The sequence below is a fragment of the Choloepus didactylus genome, chromosome 1 (genome assembly GCF_015220235.1).
Source record: "Choloepus didactylus isolate mChoDid1 chromosome 1, mChoDid1.pri, whole genome shotgun sequence".
NCBI lineage: Eukaryota > Metazoa > Chordata > Mammalia > Pilosa > Megalonychidae > Choloepus > Choloepus didactylus.
Window position 1 is genome coordinate 162,663,705 of NC_051307.1, and position 17,394 is coordinate 162,681,098.

Sequence of the window (17,394 nt, forward strand, 5' to 3'; positions counted from 1 at the left end):
GGCTGGCGTCTGCTCCAGAGTTCTGGTTTCAAAATGGCTTTCTCCCAGGATGTTCATCTAGGCTGCAGCTTCTCAAAAATGTAACTCTTAGTTGCTCTTGGGGCGTTTGTCCTCTCTTAGCTTCTCCTGAGCAAAAGTCCGCTTTCAAAGGCCATCTCCAAAATGTCTCTGTAGGCTACAGCTTATCTCTCAGCTCCTATGCTTTCTTCAAAGTGTCCCTCTTGGCTGTAGCAAGCTTGCTTCTTCTGTCTGGGCTTGTATGTTGCTCTAGTAAACTAATCAAGGCCCAAGTTGAATGGGCAGGGCCACACCTCCATGGAAATTATCTAATCAGAGTTATCACCTACAGTTGGGTGGGTCTCCTCTCCATGGAAACACTCGAATCAACATTAATACAGCTGGCATTTTGGGGGACATAATACATTCAAACTGGCACAAATGTCCTACTTTGTTACATGTTTTATTAGTTTTCTAGCTGCTAAAACAAATACCATACAGTGGGCTAGCTTAAACCACAGCCTTCATTTCCTCACTAACATCTATCCAGTCAGGTTGTTGTGAGACATAATAGAGAGAAAGTGTGGGTGTCCAGTAAATGGTACTTATGATTATGGAGGCCACTGAGTTGAGCTTTGGCCAGGACTTGATTCCAACAGCCTAGTTCCTTGTCATGTTACCTGGTGTCTTCTCTGCCCTCCATGGAAGCTGAAGTGCTTTGTGTGCATGTGAGGTGAAATGGGGCTGCCCATTCTTAACAGCATGAGTAACATCACGATCGCCGTCTGTGATGCCTACCTTTGAGGGACACATTTCTCCATGGTTCTTTGCTCCTTTAGTTAGGATATAGTTAAGCTGTGTTAACAGAAACCCAGTGGCTTAGGCAACATAGAAGTTTTTCATCCTCTCTCACACAACAGTCTGGGTATAAGCAGTCCAAGGCCACTGAAGTAGCTCCCTAGTGTCAGGGACTCAGGCTTCCTGTCTCTTGTTTATCTGTCATCACTGCTCATTCACCGTCATCTGCTTGGGCCAGTATGACTCACCACCACCATGCCTGCATTCCAAGCAGTGGGAAAAGGAAAGGGGGCAGCTATGGGCATGCCCCACCCATCCATGAAGGACCCATCTCAGAAGATCCATACATCACCTTACCATCCCACTGGCCAGAACCAAGCCACCCAGCTGCAAGGGAAGTTGGGAAATATAATCTTTATTTGGGGCAGTCATGAGTCCATGTACACATCTGGAGTCCTATTACTGCAGAAAGGAAGACTACATTTTGGGAGACAAGTGACAGTCCCTGCCACCAATCCTGAGCTCACACATCTGGTTTTAGTTTGAGGGGCATCCTACAGAAGGAGCTTGGCACTTCCCAGGGAGCCCATTGAGTACTAATGAGTTGAGAGAGTTCTTCCCATTCTTTACATTTCTCTTCAAGAAGATCAGAAGACAAGGACTGTAGTCTAACATATGCTGATGAACATTGTGTGACAATTAAGCAACAAGGCTGAGTCCACAAGCCACTTGTCAGTTCCAGACTTGTTGCTTGGTGGCTACACCATGCAGAACAGGTGTGCAAGGCTGGTGTAGAAAGAGCCCGTGTTCTGCCATGGTTTTAGCACTTATCCTTCCCACTCTGGCATTGCCTGGCCAAGTCACACTAGGCATAGCCTTTAACTTCCCTGGTCTGTTCTTTCATCTCCAAAGCATGGGATTTGGATTGAATTGTGCCCAAGGTGTTTGTCTAGCATTCATGTTCTAAAATTGTACATTCCTTGACACTCCGTATCTTTGCATTAAAGCAAGCTTCCAGGCGGATTCAGCCACTTTAAATTCTTTGTGAAATGAGTGGGGATGTGAGTATGTAAACACACATGCTTTCACGTCTGCACACACATAAGTGCACATGCCTGCAGTCAGCCTGGGGCTCCTGGAGCCGTGGTGGCAACTTCTATTCCTGTGGGCTTCCGCTGGTTGTATTTTTTTTTTTTTAATTATTTTTTGTTTTTTGTGATCAGAAGTTCTTGAACAATTTTCCATACAACTAAACTTATTTTTAAACTTTATTTTTTTTCAAAATACTCTTCTGATTCTAGAACTATTATATTTGCATTACAGAAAATGTAGAAAATAGAGAAAAGTATAATAAAGAAAGTAAAAAAATCATCCATCATGTCATTACTCAGACACTGGCACTATTAATGCTTCAGTGTATCTCCTTCAGTGTCTAAGAAAATATGAAAATATTTACATTTATTTTAACTAATCAAATTGGGATCATACTATGCATGATGTTTTATAACCTACTTTTTTTTTCACTCAATGACCATTCCCCAAATCCTTAAATATATTTCACAAATGTGATTTTTAATGGTTGCCAAGGATCCTCATCACGTGGGTGTACCACATAGTCTTTGACCAATGGCCTGTTGTGCCTAATTTTTCATTATCATTAATTACGTGGCAGTGATATCTCCATCTCAGACTGACAGCCTCTTAGTTCCTACTCCCAGATGCCGGGTACAGGTGGCCTGCCCAAGGTCACGTGGTGGCTAGTGAGCGGCGGTTCCCAGCCATTTGGCTGCACAGCTGACTGCACCCCTGTCCCCCCAGCTGCTGCTCCCTGGTGCCAGGACAGAGGGGGTCACAGTTGAGGCACAGAGATGCTAGTGTCAGTTGGCTCCCAGCACGTTGGTTTGGGAAGAAAAGACCAGTGGGTGGTGGGCAGGGCTTCCCTGTGAGCCGCTGCTCTGGGCGGTCAAACAATGCCCCCGCCACCTGCCCACCCCGTGTCCCGGGGCTGTGAGGAGAGGGTGGCAGGTGGGGCCAAGCAGGCTCAGGCATGGAAGCCATTGCAGCTCCTGCCCCCTCAGGACCCTCACCTGGGGCTGGCCAGGAGATGCACAGTCCAGTGGCCTTGTTCCTGGGGAAGCCTCCTCTTCCCACACTCTTCCACCCCCTTCCCAAATCAGGTCTCCTCTTTCCAAAGGGTATCTCCCCCCAAAAAAGCACCCTCATCCTCAGCTCAAACCCTCTTCCTCCTAGAGGGACGAGAAGGGGTCACTGGTGGGGGGGGCAGGGACCAGAGGACAGGGCCCATGTGGGACCCGCCATGGTCTCCCCTTTTCTGTGCCATTCCTAGGGTCCCTGAGCTTTCGTGTCTGCCTGAGACCTTGAAACTTTGACCTTTCTGTGCTTTTCTCAAACAGGCAACCATTGGGATTGACTTTTTGTCAAAAACCATGTACTTGGAGGATCGTACGGTGAGTGCCCCGTTTTAGAACTGGGAGGGTGGGCAGAGGTCCCTCGGGCTCATCACCTGGGACCCTCACCTGGGCACCACCGAGAGAGCCGGGGGCTGGAGCTGGCAGTGCCCTTGTCACAGGGCCCGGGCCCCTGCACCTCTCACCCCACCAAGGGGACCTCAGTGCGCACTGCTGATCTCTCTGCCCACGGCCCTGCCCTGTCTGCCACAGGTGCGACTGCAGCTCTGGGACACGGCCGGCCAGGAGCGCTTCCGCAGCCTCATCCCCAGCTACATCCGGGACTCCACGGTGGCTGTGGTGGTGTACGACATCACAAGTGAGTGCGGGGCCTGGGCCCGAGGAAGGGCTGTGTGTGTGCACGTGTGTGTGTGCTTGTGCGCAGAAAGCAGGAGGCCAGGTGCTTGGGGTGGGGCTGAGTTGCCTTTGAACACCAGTGTGTTTTCTGTCTTCCCCTACCCTCCTGCAACAGCGTGGCATGTCCGTGTACAGGACTGGGTTGGCTCTGCTCAGGGCAAGGGTGGCGTGAGGAGGTGAGCGTATACTCACGAGGCTGGCCCTGCTCCTGCCCCTCTTCACCCTCCCTCACCCCGGGAAGCGGTCAGCATTCCCTCCTATTCTAGACATGGCCTTATGGAGCAACTTGCACATGATGTGTGTATCTGTCTGTCTGTCAGAATGGCAGAAGGCAGGTCACACCTGTGATGGGAAGTCAGCCTTGGTGCCATCCACAGCGCTGACATCCCAGGGAAGGAATGCTCCAGCCTGTAGCCCTTGGCTCTGCCTGGCCCCTCTTTCAACCCCTGTCCCTAACCACGGCTCCCTGCACACCACGTGCCTGTGGGAGCTGGGCCCTGCATGGGTCTGGGTTCTTGCAGCCTGATGCTGTGGGAAGAGAAATCAGGCTGTGGGAAGCAGACTTCCCAGGACAGGGCCTCCCCTCGTCTCAGGCATGTGGCCGGCGGAGAGGTGGGCAGTGCCCTGAGACTGCTCCTCTCTGCGAGGCCAGTCACGTGCTCTGAGTGAGGAGAGCGCTGCCCAGAAAGGGGCTTTTGTCTGCTCCTGGCTCCCCTGGCTCCAGCCCTGGGGCCACCATTCCCCCTGCTCTTAACTTGCAGAGCCCGAGGGTTTCCCTAGCCTTTCTCAAGCTCCCCTGAGTGGCACTCCATGGAGGCCTTGGTGGGGACGCTGCTGTGCAAGCCCCTCCTTCCCTAGGGGTGCTGGGAACTCCTCTGCCCGCCCCCCTCCCCACTATCGCCCAGTGCACACATTTCTCGCTCTGCTCTAAGCCCCCAGAGCCAGGTGTGACTTCTGTCAGGTGGGCCCCTAAAATGATGAGTCTATTTAGTAAATCATGACATAGTGACCTTCCACCTGAGTGACCCTGTCCCCCAGAGGCAGCTAAGCAGTGTGAGGGGCTCTCCAGGGATCCAGAGCAGGGTCTAGTTCATTTGCAGCAGCTCCACAGACACACGTGGGCCTCCCTCTGGAGGACCTAGACCAGCTGGTGTGTGTGAACTGTGCTTCCATCCCTCCAGGGCATCTGAGGGGACATGTCCACCCTCCCTCCTGCTCCTGGTCTCACGCTTCCCCTTGCCGCCTTCACCCTCCTGCTGGGGGCCAGCTCTCACTGCTAGTTTTGTCTCCATGTTCTGCTGCCAGATCTCAACTCCTTCCAACAGACCTCCAAGTGGATTGATGATGTCAGGACAGAGAGGGGCAGTGACGTGATCATCATGCTGGTGGGCAACAAGACGGACCTGGCCGACAAGAGGTGGGCACGAGTGCAGAGGTGCAGGGGGCTGGTGAGGCCAGGCCGGGCCTTCATTTCCTGCAGCTCCCCCTATCAAGGAGTTCAGTGATGCCTGGGTGGCAAGTCTGGGCTTCTGATCTGTCCCTGTACCTGCAGAAAAGGCCCTTGGGGCCCCAGGGCTTTGAGAACACATGATGGACACTGTTCTCATGAGTGTCTCATCTCTGAAGCCCCCATCTCCCACTGCCGGGCAGAGCCAGGGGTAGGGGTGCATATCTGTACACTACCTGGCCCGGCCCCGCAGTCTGTGGTCTGGGATCCAGCCATGGCCACAGCACAGACACAGCAGTCCTGCTTGTGCTTTTTGTCTCCGCCCCGTAAACATGTAATGTGTATGTGTGTGCACGCACGTGCGAATATTCCAGGCCCCAGGCGTGAATGCATAGAATTTCTGTGAAGCGTGAACGTCCATCCTTGGCCCACTCCTGGTTCCTTCCTGCATCTGGTGTGAGGCTTTCTCTTAAGTGGCTACTCTGTGGCTGCCCTCCAGTGTGGAGAGCTAATTTACATTGCATTGACATACATTTATCCACTTGTCCCCTATGATGTGGTCAGATAAAGCAACAGGCCATAAATTCCAATCAAGCAGTTTGGCTTCCTGAAATGCACACTGACCATTTAGGGGATAATCTGACTTTCATCCTGCTTTATTGGAGTCCTGTCCTAGAAGTGAGCAAAAGTGGGCTCATTGAAGACGACTGTATAAAAATGTAGCTTATGAGGGGTGACAATGGGATTGGGGGGCCATGGGGATCACACTCCCTTTTGTCTAGTTTATGGATAGGTGAGTAGAAAAATGGGAGAAGGAAACAAACAAACAAACAGACAAAGGCACCCAGTGTTCTTTTTACTTTAATTACTCTTTTTCACTTTAATTATTATTATTATTATTATTGTGTGTGCGTGGTAATGAAGGTGTCAGGGATTGATTTTGGTGATCAATGTACAACTATGTAACGGTACTGTGAACAATCAAATGTACGATTTGTTTTGTATGACTGTGTGTATGTGAATATATCTCAATAAAATGAATATTAAAAAAAAAAAAAGTGGGCTCAGATCCCAGCTCCTTCACTAACGAGCTTTGTGACTTTGGAGGAGTCACTTTTAACCTCAGTGTTCTCATTTGGAGAATGGGACTGATGGTTCAGCCCAAGGAACCGGCGTGGGACTCAAAGCTCTTTACAAAGGGAGGCTCTGGCAGTGGTGACTGTTGGGAAAGGCAGCTTGGGGACAGCCCACCCCAGGTCTGCTCTGAGGCTTGCTCCCTAGCTGGGGAGATACTACAGGAGGAGAAGGGAAAGGCACTGGTATCGTGCTGTGCCCTTGGGCCCCCTCCTCCTAGAGAGACTGGTTGGAGCCTTGGAAAGGACCCCTGAGATTGGAGCCATGTCCTCGGGGCTGGCAGAGGGTCCTGTTCTGCTCCTTCCTCGTGTCAGGTTCCTCCCTCCACCTCTACCAGGGACTGTTTCTGTGCTGAACTGATTTTCTCCCCTCTCCTTCATCTCCAGGCAGATAACTATTGAGGAAGGGGAGCAGCGTGCCAAAGAACTGAGCGTCATGTTCATTGAAACCAGTGCAAAGACTGGCTACAATGTGAAGCAGGTGAGGACACGCTGGCCCCAGCACAGCCGGACAGTGGGGCCCCTGCAGGGGTCCGGCCATGGTCAGCCACACTGGGCCCTGCCTTGCCCCCTGGGGCTACTGGTGGGTTGGGGCTGCCCACCAGGGCACCTGTTAACTCCCCTCCAGAGCTGGTAAGGCCTGCAAGAAGGAGGGAGCCCTCATGTCTGAGGGGCTGTCATTAGCCACCATATGCAGCAGCCAGTGACCTTCCATGTGCTGAGAGAAACAGCATTTCCCTAGATTCTTACCTCATTTTGGACATGAGGTGCAAGAGATTCCATTCAGTCAGCCTTTGAGGGTGCCCTTGTGTAGGTCAGTGCTCGGGGCTCTGGAGGGCGATGCAGGCCTGGAGAGGAGCTCACTCACGGAGCAGTGGGAGCTCACAGGAGGGAGACGCCTCGTGAATCAAAATAGTCAGAGAAGCTGTAGAGGAGATGGAATTAGAGCCAAGCCTTGGAGCAGAGCTTAACCTGGGACCTCAGACCCCTTGTAGTCCATAAATAGAATTCAGCAGGTCAGTAGAAAAAATTACATCTGCACTAACCTCTAACTGGCCTTTAGCAGTTTCTTTAATGATGAACGTAGGCAACAAGCTGCAGCAACATTCAGCTCTCATTTTATCATCAAGAGGAATCACAGATATTTTCACAATATCTGTTGTTTTGCAGATTTCTCAGAATATTGTTCATACTTATCACTACTCCACAGTTAGTTCCGACTTATTGCTAGATCTTACTTTCCAATATGCTTTTCAAAGAAGTTCAAAGTTGCTATATCATAAGCTGGTATTTTAAAATACTTGTAAATATTCTGTTTCAATATTAATTGGTTCCTCTCACAATGCCTATATAATTGATTTCACACATTTAAAAACATTACAAAAAAAGGAGTCCATAGACTTCACCGGACTGCCGTAGGGGTCCTTGGATTAAAGAAAGCTTAGGAGCTGCTGTCTTCCAGGATGAGAAGGGCCTCTGTGGAGAGGTGGTGAGCAGGGGGCCCTTCCCAGCCAGGGGGCAATGTGAGCACAGGTGCGGCAGCAGGGAGGCCTGTGGCCTGGGGTCAGGACACTGAGTGACGAGCATAGCTTGGCTGGGCCATCACTTCTGTCTGTCCACCCCCACAGTGCCTGGGAACCCTAGACGAGCTGCCCGTTCGGCTGCTCAGATGGTCTTGACTTCCTGGACTCAGTGATGATTCTCCTCATGTCAGGCTGGAGGAGTGCTGGGTGGCAGAGGAGACGGAAAGAGAGGGGCAGCAGCCAAGGGCAATCCCAGGGTTCCCTGAGGGGCTCCATGTGTCACTGGGGAGGTCCCTAAGGTCCCGGGGCTCAGGGCCCTCCACGATTGGAGTGAGCCTGACATGGCTCCATTCATACCCACCCTCTTCCCCACCTCCTTTGCTGTAGGGCTGAGGCTGTCTCAAAGGGGTGGTGTCTTAGAGGAGGCAGCTACACATCCCTGGAAGCAGGCAAGGGAGACCGGGCTGCTGCTCTTGGGGTCTTGGTGAAAAGTCAGAGAAAGTACAGGTGGTCCATGAGCAGGTAGCATCTGCCCCAGGGTCAGGGAGATGCCAATACCCCCAGTCCCTAGAATGTTCTGGAACCCAGGGGACAGTTTGAGCAGTAGTTAAATGTGATCTGTTCAAACTATGGTAGTTCAGAGGAGTCTCCATGCCATGCAGATTCCTGGACTCTAAAGGTGATCGTGTCTGCTCACAGAGAGCCACGCCCGTCCCCAGGAGCTTCCTTCTAGTTGGTAGTTTGGCCATTGGCTGAGGGCTGTGACCGTTTTGAGAGTCAAACAAGCAGAGTGAGGCTCCCAGGGCTAGGCAGCAGGGAAGCCCCCAGCAGCACCCCAGGCCCTCTGCACCCTTCCCTGCCCAGCACACTGTCCCCACCTCTGCCTGATGTCACACGGGGCCCACTCTGCAGCCACTGCGTGGGTCCTCACGCCCTGCTGGACCCACCGGCGACTTCCTGTCCATAAGCCCGGAGCCCACTGACTTCTTGCAACTGGTGTCTGGGGAGAGAAGGGAACAAGTTCGGAATGTTTTGGTGCTGCCTGGTATTCATTGTCACCTCCTACCTCTGCCAGCACCGCATCTGACACCCCACCCCATGCCCGTCCTCCCTGTCCCAACACACACATACACCCACACTCCACACACTCACACCCCACCCACTTGCACAAATTCACATGCACAGAAACACTTCTTCCATATGCTTACACAAACATGGCACACACACATTCTGTACTCGACCCTACAGACAAAACATACACACAGACACACACACCTACACGCAACACAATGCACACTGCCACTGCATACTCACACATACACATACAGCCAATACCGATACATCACGTTCACGCTCCCACATCCCTCGCACCTCTGAAAAGACTCACCACTGTGACTGTTTGGCCCTGGCTCCCAGGAGCCGGCTGCCTCAATGCCTGTGGACGCACAGAACTCCCTGAGATGAGGGCCATTCGTCTTGAGCGCAGGTCAAAAGCCGGTTCCCCATACCTCGTGCCCGCGCAGGCAGTGGGGCAGAAGCTCACCGGAGGGCCAGTCTCTCCAGGGCCTAGATTACTTTCTGCACTGGAGTAAGTCCCTTGTGGTCACTGCTGTGGCCTGTGCTCAGCCCCTCTTGACCCTGTGGCCAGCCTGTCTTCCTTCCACAAACATATACTGAGACCTGCCAAGGCCTAACGCTGGGAGACGTTGGGGGTTTGGGGAAGAGGAGTTAGGTGCACCCCCACCCTTGAGAGCACAGTCAGTGGGCAGCCAGGAGAGTAAGGCCCCAGGGCCAGGATGAGAAGAGGTGAGGCAGAGCAGGGGGCACAAGGGGGAAAGAGGAGGAGGGTAGGGACAGGGCTCAAACTGCGTCTCCCCTTCTCCAGCTCTTCCGACGTGTGGCATCTGCTCTGCCTGGAATGGAGAATGTCCAGGAGAAAAGCAAAGAAGGGAGTATCCTTTTCCTTCAACAAGTGAGTGAAAAGGTATACTGGAGAAGACTTTTCTCCATTGATTTGTTCACTTGGTATTTTAGTACAGTGGACAGACCCTGCCCTGCTCCCCAGCCCAGCCTTCCCTGGACTTACAGGGGTGGCTGGGGGCAGCCCCTTCCTCTTTGGGCCCCATGGTCTCCTCTCAGTGGGGATAAAGCTGGACTCCAGGGTCTCTGAGTCCCCATCCAGCTCTAACCATCTGTTAGTTTTATCCATTTATGCACCTACTTCCAAAACAGCGTGGGATACCAAAGGGATGTGCACAGAGTGATGGTGGGGAGTGGGCAATGAGAAATAGTAGCTCTCTGCCCTTCTTTACAATGAACATTGATTTGTATTTCATGAATACAAGTAGAATCTCTACTATAGTGCAAGTTGCTATACACTGAGGATATGATTTCTGCATATTTCAAACTGCTGTCTACAAGACATGCCTCCTCCAACAGATGCCTCCTTCCGTGCCCTGACTGTCCCTGTTCCAACCCCTGTGCACCCCACTGCGCTGTGGAACAGGGTCTCCATGCCACTCATAGTCCAACCCAACCCTGAGGCAGCCCCCAGAAACTGAAATTGAGGCTCAAGAGAGGTAGTGTTATTTGCCCAGTGTCACACAGCATGTAAATGACTAGCTTTCTCCACATCCATCTTATTCTATTCCTAGACACTGTCCCTCAAAGGGCATTGGAGAGGAACAGGTTCCAACTGTTTTATTAGGTGGGAGCAGGGCCCACCTAGGCTGCCAAGAGACGAGCGGTTAGCATCCCTGTCTGCATCAGCCCCCAGAGATGGTCACTCCCATGCCTGGCCCATGTCCTTCAGAATGCAGCATGTCCCCACAAGGCAGCTCCCCAGCATCCTGCCACCCCTCTCCACAGGCTTCCAAGATAGCACCCATGACAGATCGGAGAAGGGCCATGGAGGGGGTCGAAGGGCAGCATCAGGCTGATGAGGGTCAAAGCCAGAGAAACAGGGATAGTTTAACATGGGAAGCCAAGAGGAGAGGATTTCATACCTCTCCATCCCCCTCCCTCTCCACGTCATACATTCTCATACCAAGGTGGGGAGTCAGGGTCAGGGCAGACATTGGGAATGTCGTGGCTACAGCAAGGGGAAGCCTGGGAGAGGCTGTCGGGGAAGCTGGGCCTTCTCGGGCCCTCCTCCAGGAGCTCTCAGAGCAGACTCGAGAACCTCCCTCCCCCAGGATGGATTAGGAAGGTTTACCTAGGTAGGAGCAGGTGCCACCAGCAGTCCCGTGGTCTGTATGGCCCCAGAGGAGGCACACAGCCCAAGAGGATTGGGTCTGAGGAGGGCGTCCTGTTTGGAGCTCTGTTATAGATGAGGAAGCCGAGGCTCAGAGGCTTGCAGCTTTCCGTTGCAGAACTGGGCTCCCGTCCTTTCTGCCCCTGGTGTCGCCATCATGTGGAGCTCCTTCAAGATGCCGGGAGCATATAGGAGTCAACCTGGAGGGCAGGGATAAGAGCAGGACCCAGGGAGTGTAGAAGGGGCAAGAAAGAAGGGCATGTTCCCTGCTGTACCTGCAAATGAGGGAATCCATGGCGGGCAGTCTGCTCCTGATCCTGCCAGGGCCGGAGGCTTAGCAGACTGCCCGGGGGTGGGCGGAGGAGGTGGTGGAGGAGGCCATGTCTGAGTAGCAACCTTTTCATTCACATTCTCTCCAGAGTGGCCCACTGTGGAGAACTCTGCTAGGCCCACAGTCAAGCTCAGAGTCCAGGGTGACCATTTATGTGCTCTCATCCTGGTGTGCCTAGCGTCTTACCTAGCTGCAGCGGCCTTTGGGGAGTCAGGGCAGATAGCAAGCAGACCACACAGGGATCCTTCCGGCTGTGGGGTCCCTGGCAGAGCAGATGCCCCCTATCCTCTCAGATTGCCCAGGAGCCAGCTGACGGAGGCTTCCTGCCGGGTGGGTGCTGGAGCAGCCTGAACACCCCAGACATCCCCGCAGTGACCAGGCGGAGGCAGCCACACACTGGTTCAGCCTGGGCTGGCGCTGGCTGTCCCATTTACTTCCAGTTCAGATCCAGGCTTTCTGAAAATGTGTACTTAGAGGTCATGTTCACAGTTGTCTTCAACAACATTAGCAGCCACACGGAAACACGGCTTTCGGATAATGTATAGACCATGAATTGTTGGCTCTGGCTCTCTCGGCTCAGACCTGGCCCAGGAAGAGTAATTCTGTGAGGTTCCCAAGGCCCTGTGCCTCAGATGTAATCAGAAGGTCTGGCTTGAAGCAAGGCTAAAATCTCAGATGATTGAAGTAGTGTTTTTCAACCTGGTGGGAACGGAGGGAACAGCCGCCCCCGCTGAGCATCCTGAACCTGCTCTTCTCTTGGCTCTGACAGGTGCTTCTCCGCCCAGACCCCCTGAGGGTACCAAGGGAAAGGGCTGGAGAGGGTGGCTGGGCTCGGGCAGTTCCCGTGGAGGTGGCCTCTCATAACAGGCCCCTCAGGATACAAGCGACATTCCGACTTTGAGGGATAGGTGTCCCTGCCGCTGACTAGGGCAGGGTCCGCATGCTTCAAGCTGTGAGGACTCGGAGTGTAACCAGAATTTCTGCCCACCCCAGCGGCTCTGACTCCAGTGCCCTTTAGGGTAGGGCTGGGAGCCTTGCGCACCTGCCACCAAGGCAGGCTGCTGAGAAAGGGACTCTAGCCTGTGTACCGATGGTGATCCCACAGCCTTTGGGTTAGACTGGTGAGGGGTAGGGGGTGGGGGGCAGTGTGGAAGAAGGCGGGATCTGGTGATTCTGCCTCTTCCTCATGGGGCCAAAGAGCCAAGCCCCTGGGTGTTTGCTGAGGGACAGTGCGGCCACAGCCATAGCAGGGTTGTGTGCAGGACAGCTGAAGGGTGCACAGGGCCGTGAGCTGAGGTGGCAACTTCTCCATGAGTCGTCTTCCTTAGCTCAGCCCCTCGCAGTGATCGACATCAAGCTGGACAAGCCCCAGGAGCCCCCGGCCAGCGAGGGTGGCTGCTCCTGCTAATGCAGAGCCTGACCAGCTGGCTTCCTTTGACACTACTCGCTTGTTGTGTTACACGCTTCCTATTGGTTAGCTTCCTAAGGGGGTGAGAAATGAGTTTATCAAGATGGGAGGATTTTTCTTTTCTCTCTGTCTCTAGGAGTAGGGTGGGGTGGGGAGGGAGGCTGGGCATCAGGGATCATGTCACTCTTAACAGCTGTTACTTAAACAACTATTTTTTGGTTTGGTTGTAATATATTGTACTTTATTAAGATTGCCAAAAACTGTTAAAATTTAAAAAAAAAAAATTTAAATCATGTGTATACAACTTTTTGCCAGATAAAAATGTAGTCATTTTTATTTGAAAGACGTGCTTTTTGTTTTTGTATATTTGTAAACTTACAGAGAACCCTTTCCACACACCAACTCCTTCCTGTCCTCTCTGAACTGTTCATCACCTGTGCCCTCCTCCCACCTCCAGCCCAAGAAATTGAAACAATTCATTGGGCAACTTAATTAGGCTCCAGTCCTGAGCCATGAGGCCCAGACCAACCAGGCCCCACTGTTCAGGTTAAAATCAAACATTGGTTGAACAAAACAGCCTCTGAAGAGGCAGCTCTGACTCTACTTCTCCTTTGGTCAGAGTGGGACCCAGCCACGGCCCTAGCTAAAATTAAGGCCTTGTGGACTGCAGGGAGCCCAGCAGCAGGCCCTGAGGGAACGCCTCCTCTTTCTCCTTTCTCTTCCCTCAAAAACCTTGAGGGAGGTGGTAGGTACTTGCTATAGGCAACCTTGAGTTCTCTGTGGGCCTCCTAGTGATTTACAGAGCAAGAGGTCATTGGAAGGATGGGGTGCAGTTGGCAAATGCAGGCTGTGGCGAAGTGCGTTTTATCGACTGGGGTGCAATGTGGAGTTCTGAAAATGTTTTAACCAATCCGCCCACCTATCAGCACACAGATCTGGGTCAAATTCAAGGAAAGGGCAAGAAGAAACTCAGCGTGTGATGGTGGTATATCACCCTGAAGCCCTCCTCCTGAGCTGGGATGTCAGGGAAGTGGGAGCCTGTACCACATGGTTTTAGTCTGGCTGTGACTGGGGAGGGGGGGGGAGTTGTCTGCGGAACTTCTGCCTTGAAAGTATATGTTCTCAGATCCTTGGTTGTAATATTGTTGAGCACTGTTCTGGAAAAGTCAGTTTTTTGGTGTTTTTCTGCCCCACTGGCATGATACAGTTGAAATCTTTGTGCACATACTTTGTGGATGTTGTAGCAGCACTGTGTTTGCGTGAAGGTATGGCTGAGGTGTGACCCTGCCCCCAGAGAGCCATCCTTGCCATTTTTGACTCATTCTGAGAAGGGCTCAGTCTTGAGGACCTGTAAAATCTCTGAAGAGAACTTGGTCTCCTCACTAAGTGATGGTACCCACTTGGCCAACATTCCAAATAGATCCATCCTAACAACCCTGTGCCTATGCAGAGCTAGGCAGTGGGCAGCAACTCTGGCCAAAACAATCAACTCGTTTTGGCTCTTCCTCCAGACTGCTGATGGGCATGTCATAGACAGGCTAGGGTCTGGGGTATAGTGGGTGGTGAATTCCCCAAGGCGGGGCCCCAGCAAGGTTACTGAACTGAATTTTGGGACTTCTCAGAAACTAATCCAAAATGGTGGCCAGTAAGTGTGGCAGACACTGGCAAGACTTACTGGTATTTGTCTGGTGGATCTGCCACACGTCAGCCTAGGAAACTGTGTGTCATAGCTGATCTAGCTGATCTTGAGAGAGGAATTTACCTTCAGGTGAAGAAGAGAGGAAACAGGATTCCCACTGAGCTCCTCTTCCAGGAGGCAAAGACCAATGTAAGAACGTAATTCAAGTGTCATGTGTTTAATTTTTATATGTGTGTACATAATTATATATAGAGATAGACTTGTGTATACACTTTCCACAAACACATTCTCACACAGAAATACATGTGCTCAATGTATATTTTTGTTTTTCCTGCTCTCAAGTTGGAACTTGCATTGTGATAACAGTTTTGGAAATTCAAAAGTACTGCAATGTGTTCAAATAAGAAATACTTAATATTGTCAAATAACTTGTGATTGTCTTGCCATCAATAAAATAATGCATAGATGTGTTAAACTAGAGGCAAAAAATAGCCCATGGGAATATCCACCATCTCTCTCTATATATATGTGTACTTTTATGCATGGGTGTGTGTGCCTGTGTGGGCCAGTATCCCCCCACCACGGGCACACCCCCAAGTGGTGCTTGTTGGAAGAGTGCTTACTTACCTCGTGAGAATTTACTGGAGTCCATGTCACAATGCACAGCTTTGTTGGCAGGGCCGTTGCTTGTGGCCTTGGGACAGCCCCACTCATAGGCATCTGCACTGGGTGTAGGGAATGAATATATGGTGGATTTTTATTTTCTTGGCACTAAAGAGTAGCTCTTCTTAAAACTTTTCTGTAAATGAAGTAGAAACTCGGTTCCCTTCTCTTGTTATGTCCACATCCAAGGCATCATGGACTGTTTTTTCCATCACAGCCCTCAAGGAGCAGTAAAGGACATATTAGATGTCCTTTGGCTTGATGTGGCCTTAGCGAGCCCTACCCTTCCTAGCGTGTACACATCATTGTCTCTCTTGCTTCCAGGCTCTCCCCAGCCCAGTGGGCCTCTGAAGGGAAGGGCAGTCACCTCCTGTTGTCCTTCCATGTTAGTATAGTTCCATGCCATTGCAGGACCCTCTCCTTTCCTTGGGACTGGCTTCCCTGCCTCATTTCCTGGGGTCCACTAAGGCAGCCAGACCTCTTTCACAGAAGTGCATTAGTTCCTTGTCTCTTGTCATGGGCAGGTGGCATCATTGTGCTCGTTTATAGGTAGGCTCTTGACTCAGAGTTAAGGGTCAATAATACAATGATCGGGTTTCCTTGACGATGTTATGAACTTGCCTCAGCATCCCCAGTGAAAGTATCTACCTTTGTTTAATTTAGATGGGCTAGCAGAGAGCAAAGCAGGTGATGCCTTTTAGGATATGATCTCAGTTCAGTCAGCAATGCAGGCCGTCACCTTAAGGACTTCGTCTGAACTGGTCAGGGTCAGAAGATGGTCAGGGTCATCTTCTTTTGGCTCTCTCTGATTTTCTTTAGGGACATTGAGGAAAACCTGTCAGTAAAACTGCTATTCTGCAGGCACCAGAAAAATTGAGCGTTAAGATGCAAAAAGCAGGCAGAATATTTATATTCAGGCACACACATGCCAAAAAGGAGAGAATTCAGTTTCTTGAGGACTAGAACTGCAGTTGTGTAGTCTAAGGTTAGCCTGCTTGGCAACTGATCATAAGCAATGGTTCCTTTAGGCACAGGCTTTCCTGCTGTCACTATTGCCACTGTCTTTCTCACATCATCCTCAAACATTCTGAAATGTTCCCGGGTCCAAAGAGCAATGGCCAGAGCAGTTTGAGTGTCTTAGGTGCACAAAATGAGGACTGAAGTGTGGTGAAAGCTACCAGTGCAGCCACATCTGAAGCCCAACATCTCCATTCTCCTGGTGGCTAGCCATGCTAGGAGCCCCCTGCCCTCCAGTACCAACTGTGACAAAAAAGGGATGGCACTGCTGGCTTCGGTGTCCTCTAGGTAGAGCAGCCTCATTCCTTCACAAGGCAGAGGGCAGGTGAGGATGTCAGGACATGAGAACAGGTAGCCTAGGCCTGTAAGGCCTATCTGAGTCCCACAAAGGGCGGCCAAACAGCTGCATGTCTGTGTATACTGACCAAGGCAGAACTGTTAATGTACATCAGTTTCCAAACTACCTCTTCCCAGAGTAGTAAGGCACTGTCACCTTGCTACAGCAGTGTGAGGCAAAGGTCTTATCATTCTTCCTGATTCCCAGGCAGGAAAACCAAGATAGAGAAAGGTCAATTACCTGAAAAGTAAAGAGTGATCAGAACCAAGGTGTTTCCATTCTTCGTCCATTGCCGATCCATGTGTACAAATGTGACCTGTATACTTACACATAAAGGACCGCTGTGCATACATGTATTCCTCAGACCATCTCTACTCTGTGGTTAGGGTGTAAGATTCTTCCCAGTGCATCTGTGTGAGCTGGGAGAGAATCCAGTGAATTTTGGGCTCCTCCACTGCAAAGAAAGTCCAGTCCCCAAGTCCAATCTGATTGTCTTGGGCACTCATGCAGACCAGGACATGCTAATAAAATTTTTGTTTGAAATGAACTATTTGGGAATTCCCAAACCTTGGGATCTCAATGTGCAAACTCCCTGGACTCCAGACCCCTATCTGGTTGGCACTCCCAGCAGGGTATGGTTTATCAGGGAAACCTTACAATGGGGGTTTGGATGGTTCCTTCAGGAGGTGGGAAACCTCCATAGCACTGAAGGCCAGCCTGCGTCTCATGATATATGTCAACTTCTCCCCTTCCTGTCCCCTCACCCACCCCCATAGAGTGACTGGCCGTGAGGAGCACAGAGGGTGGCATCTCCATCTCTTACTGGCTCAAAAGGCATAAGCGGCCATACTGACTTTACATGAAACTGTGTAAAACGTGGAAAAGACTCAGCATGTTGGTCAAACAATAAACTGTCCTAATTCTCACCACAAAGCCTCTTGTCTGATGTTTCTAAGTGGTGCAATCACGTATGGGTGGTTCAGAAACAGATTTCAAGTGCATGCTCCAGGAAGACCCTCCTTT

At 51.3% G+C, this 17,394-nt stretch overlaps 1 protein-coding gene across 2 annotated transcripts in view; it reads left to right on the top strand.

Annotated features, from left to right (window-relative positions):
* RAB6B (RAB6B, member RAS oncogene family) overlaps window positions 1-17,300 on the top strand; it is a 77,243-nt gene extending 59,943 nt beyond the window's left edge. For both annotated transcript variants that reach the window (XM_037844650.1, XM_037844652.1), the window contains exons 3-8: window positions 3,210-3,263; window positions 3,477-3,582; window positions 4,926-5,037; window positions 6,588-6,681; window positions 9,609-9,675; window positions 12,651-17,300. In XM_037844650.1, the coding sequence (XP_037700578.1) occupies window positions 3,210-3,263; window positions 3,477-3,582; window positions 4,926-5,037; window positions 6,588-6,681; window positions 9,609-9,675; window positions 12,651-12,715 (498 nt within the window). In that variant the 3' untranslated portion in view covers window positions 12,716-17,300. The remainder of the gene's footprint in view (window positions 1-3,209; window positions 3,264-3,476; window positions 3,583-4,925; window positions 5,038-6,587; window positions 6,682-9,608; window positions 9,676-12,650) is intronic.
* Window positions 17,301-17,394: the final 94 nt, after the last annotated feature.